The 11,132-nt window shown below is 37.3% G+C and overlaps 1 protein-coding gene and 1 long non-coding RNA gene across 2 annotated transcripts; both read right to left on the minus strand.

The window, feature by feature from the left end:
* Positions 1-467: 467 nt before the first annotated feature.
* Positions 468-1,651, minus strand: LOC118645699. The gene is made up of 2 exons (XM_036287335.1): positions 961-1,651; positions 468-875 (listed from the first exon to the last, which is right to left on the minus strand). The coding sequence occupies exons 1-2, from the start codon at positions 1,005-1,007 to the stop codon at positions 599-601; spliced, it is 324 nt and encodes a 107-aa protein (XP_036143228.1). The 5' UTR covers positions 1,008-1,651; the 3' UTR covers positions 468-598.
* Positions 1,652-4,294: 2,643 nt separating this feature from the next.
* On the minus strand, positions 4,295-6,109 carry LOC118645857. The gene is made up of 3 exons (XR_004963485.1): positions 6,003-6,109; positions 5,273-5,526; positions 4,295-5,201 (listed from the first exon to the last, which is right to left on the minus strand). It is a non-coding gene; the product is annotated as an uncharacterized LOC118645857 (long non-coding RNA).
* Positions 6,110-11,132: the final 5,023 nt, after the last annotated feature.

Consider the following 11,132-nt stretch of genomic DNA (forward strand, 5'->3'; position numbering starts at 1 on the left):
CGCCATTTTGTCGAGGACATTAGGCCCCAAAATATCCGACCCTCTCTACACAAAATATGTAGTAGTATTTATAGCGTAATAAATCTAGACTCAGGGAAGCTAAGGGGACACCAATCAAAACGCACCATTAAACCACACCCCCCACCCTCACCCTCTATTCAAACACCTAGGTAGTACGGGGGTGTCCAATCAGCTTTTGGTGAATATAGTACGAACCAATCAACACGTTCCAATAAACCACGCCCCTCCCACCCTCCAACCAATCAGAACACTCCATTCTTCCTCTCCCCTCCACTAGGTACCCCCACCACACCACCAGACACCCCCTGCTGTGCCAGACACCCTCCGCTGTAAGGGCGAGGAGTGGGGGTTTGTTTTGACGCCCCATAGCTTCCCATATACTACTCACTTATTATTAATGTTATTTTGCTGCAAGCAATTTACAAATCGATTATATTTTTCTTTTACTACGTGCATATCATCCCACAACTTAAAGTAGACATTATTGATAACATCTTCAAGATTTAATAAAAATGGCACAGTCAATGGTTTCATATACAAAGCTTTGTTATTTAATGTAAATTTTATGACACTCTTATTACGTTTTGACGAGTTCGATGAAAAGATCATTAATCCACAATGATGTAGCGGTGGTTGTCTGCAGGAGTCTCTCGATATCCATACGTTTCTCAATCATTATTACCCAGGTATCACGTGACAGCGGTATCTGATTGCTTTTGTTGTCGCCAAGAATCATCTCCACAAAAGGTTCACGTCCCATACTGACTCCGATATCCAAATATTTGTAGGCAGTGGCGGTTAAAGCAAATCGCCTTCCCAGGATGCGAGGAGTATAGCGTGGCTGCGATAATGTTCTGTAAAAAGAATATATCAAGTTATAGAAAAATATAGAAAATATATAGGATTTAAATATATAGATTTTAATTTAAAAATACTTACGATTTATCGCACCCGTCATTCTGTTGGATCGGAACGTAATAGTTCATCTCGTACGGTTCTTTCTTCAGAAGCTTTACAATCTGACTTCCACTAATCAACTGCTGCGGTAACGTAGACGAAGCTTTACCGTTCGTGTTCCACTATTTGACTGATGCAATAACGTTGTCGGGAGCTCTTTTTTATATTATTATCTCCTCCACGAAATATCCTTTTTTTTATCCCTCCCCACAAAATATCTAATTTTTATACCCTCCACAAATATCTAATTTTAACGCGCTCACTACCGATTCATTATCTAGAAATTTAAGCTATCAACGATTCGGCGCTCCTTGCCGCGATAAAAAATTTGTTTATAACAAGCCGCTATTGGATATGGTCAGCGATTTTTGTTTATAACTATTCCAAGAGCTGTCGAATAAATTTATCAGCTGCCGACGATTCGGCGCTCCGTACGATAATGTTGTATCCCTCGTTGTGAGTACGATTTGGGATCGCTGCCAGAGATCTCGCGAGGAAGGTATTTCGTCACATACACCGTTATTTGTCTTGAACACTTTTATTCTTGTATTCAGTTACAATGGGTAGATCGCGACCCCGCAAGGCAGAATGTCGCGTCTATTAGCTCGTTGTCCACGACCCCGCAAGGCAGAGTGTCGTGGTTGTGTATTTATAATAAGTTATCTCGGCGATACACGACCCCGCAAAGCAGAGTGTCGTGTGTAGTCTTAGTTTGTCTACTTCGGATTGACCCGATCCTCACCTTCTTTCGCCGGTTTATATATCCGATAATTCGGTAGTTGGATCAAAAGAAGGGGAGGATTGCGTGAGGGCGTAAATCGGTCAGTATTCCAAATTATTGCTTAGACAGCAAGTGCTGTCTAAGGAGCATTGCGCTAATTGTCGAGCGGATTGCGCGAAACCTCGCGCGATGCGCTCGATGCTGACTGCAGCTGACCGACTTACGTCATCGTGTTACTGACACCTTATCGTTATGAGTGTGTCACTCATAACAATAAATATTCTTAGAAATTTGTTTATATCAGGTTGCAACTCGCATATTATTTTACTTAAAAAATGTATATACTGATAAGCGACAGAAAGACCCATACTCATAAATAAAAATTGTTTATACCTAATTACTACTCCTAGCCGCAGGGCCTAATTGTTTATATCACGTTGCAACTCGCATATAGTTTTACTTAGAAATGTTTATACTGATAAGCGGTGACTGGCAAGTAATTGTTTATATCTGGTTACAACTGAGATTACATAAAAGTTTATACTGATAAACGGCTACCGACTGGTATTTGTTTATATCAAGTTACAACTGACTTGTTGTTTACATAAATGTTTATACTGATAAGCGGCGATCGACCGGTATTTGTTTATATCAGGTTACAACTGACTTGTAGTTTACATAAATGTTTATACTGATAAGCGGCGATCGACCGGTATTTGTTTATATCAGGTTACAACTAGCATGTTGTTTACATAAATGTTTATACTGATAAGCGGCGGCACCCGTTTGTGTGACGTCATCCCTCTTCCCCGCGTGACGTCAAACCCCTCGCCGCAAATACCCCCCCCCCCCGCCCCTCACCACCCCTCGTAGTCCCGTAGTCAGAACCACTCTTCTATTCCTACTAATACTCCCGGTCCCAGATAGCACATGGATGTCCATCGAACGTTCGTTTGTGGACATTGGAACGTCTGATGGACGTCCATTAATAATCCGCTGGACGTTTGATGGACGTCCATTCGAAGTACATTTGCAACTTCGCCGGACGTCCATAGAATGTCCATGCTGGATCTCGAATGGACGTCCATCGGACGTTCCAATGTCCACAAACGGACGTTCGATGGACGTCCAATAAACGTCCGACGGGCATTAATTGGACATGTATCGTACATCGTATAATTATCGTCTATTTTGTGAGCGTGTATAAAAATAAAATTTTGTATCACTTTAAAACGATTTGTATTTTATTAATATAATAAAACAATTAATACGTTTTATTAAAAAAATATATTGTTAATATAATACTACATATTTTATGAAACATTGTTAAAAAATTTTTTTATTAGGTATTTTACTTATTAATACCCTTACGGAAAAAACACTAAAAATAACACTTAAAAAATACTCAATTTGAGCATAATTTGGGACAAGGGCTGAACACTCAATTCAGTGTAAACTTGAGTGTTCGCTCTTTAATTTACTTTTAATTAGAGTGTTATTACTCTCAACTTGAATGTTTGCCATCTAATTGAGTGTTAATGTCAATGTTAATCCTAAATTTAAGAATAACACTGAAATTAACACTCAATTATATGGCAAACATCCAAGTTAAAAATAATACTCAAATTAATACTCAAAGCCAGCTGAACACTCTATAGTTGAATGTTTCGGTTGAACTTGCTTTTCTTGCTTTTGTTTTTATTTAACATTTTCTAATCCAATGTTTGAAAGTGCACACTCAATATTAAGTGTATACCCAGATAGCCAAGCGAAATTAAACATATCGGGCAAATTAATGCACTGCATGTATGTTGTGAACTTGCCCACAATTTGCTGTCATTGTAATTTAACGTGGAACGAAGTTAACATCAGGAGAGCAAATAACCTTCATGAATTTATAAAATTATAAGTGCATGCATTGAGGAATAATAAACTTGTTACATTGACAGCAATTGTGCATGCATGTTGACAACTTGCCGTCAGTTTGTTGAATTCTAATGTAGAATTTTATATGATGTCAGAACAACAGACAGTTTGCGGAAACACCTTGGCTTTAGTTTGATAAAATTAATAGGGAATAAGTGATAGCAAAATAACAACACGTTGCCTTTCTTTGGCTATCTGGGTACCTTCAATAGATGTCGAGTGTACATCTCCAACGTTTCAGTGTTCACAGTTTATGTTGGAAGTATACACTCATTTATTGAGTGTCATATCCAAATGTTGAGAGTATACTTTCAAATATTCAATATTTACATCCAAACTTTGGTATGAACACTCAATCATTGGGTGTACACACTCAATGTTCGAGTATAAACACTCAATCTTTAGTGTAAATACTCAAGATTTGAGCGTATACACCTAAATTTGGGAGTAAACTCCCAAAATCGAGTATTAACACTCAATTTTGAGTGTAAACTCTCAAAATTAGAGTGTTTTTTCCGTAAGGGTAACTACTAACTCAAATAACAAACAAACTAAATCAAATAGGAGCTGAAACATAAAACTTTTACTTATTAATAATTAACTCCAAAAATGCGAACAAACTTATAAACAAAATAGGAACTGGAACATAAAAACAAACTTAAAGTATCTTATAAATTTAAAAAATGCGAACAAACTTATAAACAAAATAGGAACTGAAACATAAAAAACAGGCCTTAAATATCTTATAATATTAAATCTTCTGGTTGTCTTTGAATATTTAATTTCTTTTGTTCCGCATCACACCTCTCCTTTGCCCTTTTTAACCATTTTTGAATCCCTTTTTCAATATCCTTTTTAGTGAAGGTAGCGTTAACCTTTTTGCCTGCAGCTATATCAAAAATCGGCATATATGTAGCTACTTAACATCAGCTGCAGTATGTTGAATCGTGACGTCAGAAACGAGAAATGATACGTTGAGAATTCTTATGTGCTACTTCCAAATAAAAAAATATTTGAATGATAGAATACTTCAAATCGCTTTAGCACACTTATAAAATTGTTCAAAAACTATCCTTTTCTTTTAATAATTAATAAGCAGCTATAAAATATGAATGTAATGCGAATCCTAGTTATGACTAGGCTTGCGCATACACAACGTCTATATGATTAGAAATCGTATTACATTCACATTTTACGGCTACTTATTATTAATTATCAAGGGAGAAAAAACATTTTCGAACTTTAAAAATTTGCTAATAAAAATAACCTGAAGTGTTTTATTTAAATATCTTTTGCTTTAGAAACGACACGCAAGAATTCTTAGCGTGTCATTTCTCTAACGTCATGATTCAACATGGCAATGGCGAATGATCAGGAACCTTAAAAAACAAGTATATAAATATTTTTTAAAACGTACCGATTAATAACTGTGCTAGCTTTAATGTCCGGAATACACGCTTATTTTTTTTCCTAGCCAACTGTATTTAGAAGCTAGTTCATTTGTGAGAATTTGACTTAAGTTGCGTTTTACAAACTCGTAAGAACTCTTCCCTCCAATTTTTGAAACTTCTAAAATCTGAAACATTTTTGTCATTATAAAGCAGTATGGAATTACGGAATTATAAAATAAATGTAATAGCTATTTACCGATGTATCAAAATTCTCATTAATTTTTAAGGAGTCTTTCATCTGCTCCTCTAATTGCCTTTCATTCTGTATGGGAATATTGCAAGAATAAAAAATAGATTGCTCTCTAGTATTGCCTACTGCGTCATTTACATTGTGATGCAAATTATTCTCTACTGCATTTTTAATGATTCGTATATCTTCGCTTTGTTGTCAAATTTCAGCTTTAAAAAGATCCTGTTGGCGTATGATTTCTTTAAAATATATTACAGAATCTAAAACATTATTAAGATACTATTAAGATATTTTATATTTAATTTTCAAATATTGAATTTAATATCAGCCAAATATTACTATGGATCGCTTAAGTCACTTGGTTCTTGATTTCAATAATTGTGGCGACATTGATTAAATTTTATTTTAAATTTAGTAGTATACATGTATCAAAATGTAGAATGTTTTATTTATCAACATCTACCAAAACTTTTGAACTGAACAATATGATTAACAAAATTAATATAGTTAATTACATAGGTAATTACATTAAATACAAAGTATTTATAATTATTTATATATATTTAATTATTTAATTAACTGAATAAACGACTATGTAAATTTAAAGTTTACACCAAAAATATTTATTAATATCTGCAGCATCAATATATCAAACCGTTATTTTTTTGCAAATCTTTATGGATTGGACAGCGTTTGCAAATGCAAATCAAATTAAATGTATTGTTGGATCTGTTACCTAAAACACTTGATGATGGCTTATTATTTTGATCATATAATGCACTGGACGATTCTGAATAAGACTTCTTTGTTTTCGGAAGTTCTTTATTTAAAATTTTCGGCATTGCTGTAAAATAAAATGTACGTTTTTATTTATTATTTTGTATTTATTATGTTTTTATTTATAATTTTGTATTTATTATTTTGTATTTATTTTGTACTTATTTATTTATTTATTTATTTATTATTGTATTTATGTATTATTAGGCTTGCTTCATTATCTTTGCAAATTATTGAAATGTTTATGTTTTCTGTGTTATCTTAAATTATTTAAACTAATTTTAAAATATTTCTCTATTATAATAATATTTTGTAAGTTAAGTGCCAATAAAGCCTGCGTTAAACATTCATAATTAATTAAAAAATTAATTATTATATAATAATTTGGTTCAAAAATATATTTTTAATAAAATTATATTTAAAGCTTATATTTAAGTACCTTGTATATATGAAGTGTCTTCTGCGGACTCATCATCATTTTTATTTTTCGATAAAGCGAGCCGATATTTATCTTTCTTTTTATTTTGAACTTCTGTTACTTCTGAAATTGAATTATATAGAAGATATACTTTGCTACATATAGTTAGAATATATTTAAACAAATATTTAAACAAACGTTTCAAAAGCGGAGGTGTTGGCAGGGTCCTATCATCTTTGTCTTCAGAAAAAGATATTGGTTTGAGTCGTTTTCGCCGTACATCTACTTCGGAATTTAAGTCGGAGGTGTACTCTGATTTTTTGCATTTTTTGCTGGCAGTTTTGTAATTGGCTAGAAACATAAAAATAGACATTCAGATTATATTAGAACGTAAACTAAGAATTATGCGTGACACGTTTCGTACCTAAAAACGTAATATAAACTAAAACACCTAAAAATTAATTTATTGTATAGAAAAAATTTACTTAAGCTTAAATAATAATCAATCAAAGAAATTTTAATAAATTCTTAAATGTTATAATATAACACATTTTTTGCATCATATTTAGTTTGACTTTATTTGTGATTTATGCACAGATTACTACAGATTGTCACGACTTTTCCTAACCGGGAAAACCGCGATCAAAAGCCACCAGGTCGGCGGGTCGACCGATACCCGCGATGCCTGACTCGCCGCGCTCGAATCTCAGCCACGTTATCGCGAATGATGGTTGGGCGCCAGACGCGCGCTACGACGCGTCACCTCGCGCAACGACCTCGGCCAGCTCTGCCTAACGGTAGAGGGGCGGGGCTGCACGTAAGGGAGCGGACAACGTCCACGACACGAAGGGGCGGACTACACACTAGAGAAATTAACTCAGTATTTAACAATGAATAGGAATTTATTCAAAAGAAAGGTACGAAGTGAACACTGTTATCAGCGGGATATCGCTGATTCGCTATGCCGCCGCGATCGACAATGACGGGCGCCGGGATTTTCCGCGCATAAGAAGTTTCGGGCGTTCGAACGTGCCGACACTCCCAGCAACGATAGATCACGACTGCAAGACTCGTGAGGGTAGAAAAGCAATCGTCGGCCGCCGCCGCATCCGGCTTCGTCTCGAGACCGGAAGTCCCGTCCGCCCGCTACTCGCGACACGATACTCGCTCGCGCGAGGGTTTTGCGGCGTACGCGGTCGAGGGAAATTTCCGACGGAATTCGAGCGTCCTCGCGAGAGTCTTCCCCGTGGCTCGGCGCGTTGACATCCCGCCCGCTTGCATCCGATAGATCCCCAACTAAACACGCGCACGTATGACCGCCCCGCGGCCTACACGATCCACGCACCAACGCAAAAGCGGATGCAGAACGGACCCTGGGACACTCCGCTAGCCGGCTCCCACGAGAACATCCACCCAGCGGGCCACCTCACCGATAAACTCCTGACGTCATTCTCCCCGGTCTCCAGGCTCGTCTCGGTCACTCTCGCCTGGGCCTCGCACAGCCACACCGATATTTCGCACGGGGCACGATACGCCACTTATCAGCTAGACCGCTCGCAATCAAAAGCGGGGTGGATCGCGGTCGATCCCGGATCGACGCTGCGACCCCCCATTCGGTCATGCGCATTGTCTCCGCGCCGTGACCCAATTGCGGCAAGGCACGCAGTCCTGCGACCGCAGGGACGTGCGCGCTGTAATCCTTCCGGAGGCCTCGCAGGCCCCCGCGAAATTTTCCTTCTTCCGTCGGGCCATCTCCCGCGCCGGGGCAGCTCACGCCGCGACCTCCGCTCCCCGTGAGAGGACCTGACGCCTCCCCCGATGGGTTTAGTCTCCTCGAAGCTCCTCCGCAGCCCTCCGAGATGCCCTGTCGGGATGCTGACGGGCTCCGCCGCTCCAGCCGTGGCTTTCCCGGGCCACGCCGGGGCCCCGTGCAGGCCGCGTGCTCGTCTCTACCGGCTGCCGTGGAGTCCTCCCTCCCTCACTGCATCGCTATCGCTCTCTCGTCCTCTCTCGCTTTCCCGCCGAATTCCCTCGTGAGGCGGTCGCCACGCAAAGAAACAAGTTATACAGAATTAATAGCACGCTCGCCACGCTCGTCGCGATTCCCCCTGGAGATCCCCTCTCACTCCTTGCCTATTTTCCCCGCCCGGCGCGAATCCGCAGCCTTTGACGGGGGAGGGACGCTGTCATCCGTGGCAGCGAAGCTACCACGTCACAAGATATACAAACAAATGCTGCATATGCTTACCAAAAGTGCTGTTTCGAAATATACTGATTTCGTAGGAAGGCCAACATGTATTCGGCGGTTCATTTCTACGAATAGGAGCCATAATTTTTTCGTTTTTAAACGGTGGCCAAAAACATCGGTTTTGTACAATTCAACTAGATAGTACTGCCTCGACTGTATCTTCGTCAATAAATTTAACGACAGTCCACGATTGATCTGACATTCTTATTAATGCTACAATATAAATAATAAAACGTAGTATTTATTTTTGTCTTAATAAAAAAGAAATTTTGATTTAAATTGCACATATATTATATACTTATACATATATAAACATTCTTATACAAACATTCTATACAATAATTTTTAATTTTGTACATTAAAAAAAAATTTCTCTGTAACATAATATAGCTGATACAAATCGATAGTTTAATACAGAAGTTTAAAACAAAAATTGGCATAAATAAGAAAATTAAAAATACAAATTTTATCAACAAGTTGTGTAATTAGAACACGTCTATATTTTATCGTATAAAAACGTAAAAACGTGAGATTTGTTAATTTAGTTATTTAATTTATAGTTTATAGTTATTTAATTTATAGGTAATTTAGTTATAAAAATTAAATTTTTAATTTGTATCACGAATATAACATATAATTTAATATGATAACTATTTTGAATGCAAAAGAGAAAAAACGACACTTTTATTTTTGAATATTAATTTCAGGCATTTATATGCGATTTGTTTTATATCCCACTTCTGTAAATCTTTGATACGATCAACAACATAAATTTCTAACTTTGATGATTCACATGGTTCTAAATAAAAATCAGTAAATGAGTGATATTTATTGCCAATTACAAAAGTACCTTTGTCAGTTGAAATAAAAGTTTGAACAATTATAATAGTTTCGTCTGTTAAACAACAAATGTTATCAGGTTCTGCCGTTTTTAATATAAATTGCTTAAATACAATTTTATTATATTGATTCAATTTTGAATTGGAATTAACGTTATTCACGAATGGACCATTGAAATGCAAATTTTGAAGTTGCGGCTCTCTATTAATTCTTGTTAAGGTAAATATACCGATTAGGGGAGCCCGCCCCGATAACCTTGGCCTTGACATATGTTGTCAAGGTCACCCTCCTGAATGACCTTGAAAAGATTTTAGCCCTCGCTCGTGATTCGTTAAAAAGTTATTAACAAAAAAAGTTTTATAATTACGACATATATTCAGTATAGGAGTATATCAGATGAGTTTGCAACTTTCCACGTGTAGCGAGGTTCACTTCGCACCCCAGGGGGGTGCTTACAGAGCGAAACGACGTTCACGCTTGTACTTTACCACAAGGGCTTGCGACATTAGATTTGAAATTATGGCCAAATAGCGAATTTAAAATGTCTGGGTTAGGTTAGGAAAAAATACGGAGAGGGGGTGCAGGGAGAGGGGCTCCGCCTCTCCCCCGCCCACGCGTTTTCTATGACGTATTTTTTCAAAAAAAGAATTGATGCATTTTTCGAAATGAGCAAAATTTATCCCATTAATAATAATGTTATTGAATAAAGTATTTATGTACTGTACCATATAGGTTTTTGACTTTCTACGCCAAGCGAGGTCCACCAACATGTTCCCGCTACTTACAACGCGTGAAAGTCGCTGTTTTATCAAAATACAATTAACATATACATTTCTACAAAAAATCCACGTCGTTCGTTTCTAATGTTTTCGCATTATCCAAATAGCGACATAAAATTGGTTGGGTTAGTCTTAGAAAACGCGTGGGCGGGGGAGGGGCAGAGCCCCTCTCCCTACACCCCCTCCCCGTATTTTTTCCTAACCTAACCCAGACATTTTAAATTCGCTATTTGGCCATAATTTCAAATCTAATGTCGCAAACCCTTGTGGTAAAGTACAAGCGTGAACGTCGTTTCGCTCTGTAAGCACCCCCCTGGGGTGCGAGGTAAACCTCGCTACACGTGGAAAGTTGCAAACTCATCTGATATACTCCTATACTAAATAATTATATGTCGTAATTATGAAACTTTTTTTGTTAATAACTTTTTAACGAATCACGAGCGACGGCTAAAATCTTTTCAAGGTCACTCAGGAGGATGACCTTGACAACATATGTCAAGGCCAAGGTTATCGGGGCGGGCTCGTCTAGTCGGTATACCCTTGTTAATTTATCGGTAGATTTTGTACAAGAATTTTGTTCAATTATACGACAAACAATTTGTTCTAATGGTTTCTCATTTTTACGGATCATTTTTAAGATCGTTTGCAAGTAATTTTCAAATGCAAACGCACTAAATTCTTGCAATGTTCCAAATTTTACAGCATTATCATAAAGATGAAGTAAATTATGCACGTTGTGCGATGCATTTTCTTTTCCATACAGAATTATAAATGTTTTTACAAAATATTCTAACAGCGATTTTG

The sequence above is a fragment of the Monomorium pharaonis genome, chromosome 5 (genome assembly GCF_013373865.1).
Source record: "Monomorium pharaonis isolate MP-MQ-018 chromosome 5, ASM1337386v2, whole genome shotgun sequence".
In the NCBI taxonomy this organism is placed as follows: domain Eukaryota; kingdom Metazoa; phylum Arthropoda; class Insecta; order Hymenoptera; family Formicidae; genus Monomorium; species Monomorium pharaonis.

Excerpts from the sequence above, each read along its gene's own strand:
- LOC118645699 (XM_036287335.1), bottom strand. The coding sequence starts at position 1,007 with ATGAACTATTACGTTCCGATCCAACAGAATGACGGGTGCGATAAATC. Across the intron at positions 876-960 it reads AATGACGGGTGCGATAAATC|AACATTATCGCAGCCACGCT; the intron begins GTAAGTATTTTT and ends TTCTTTTTACAG.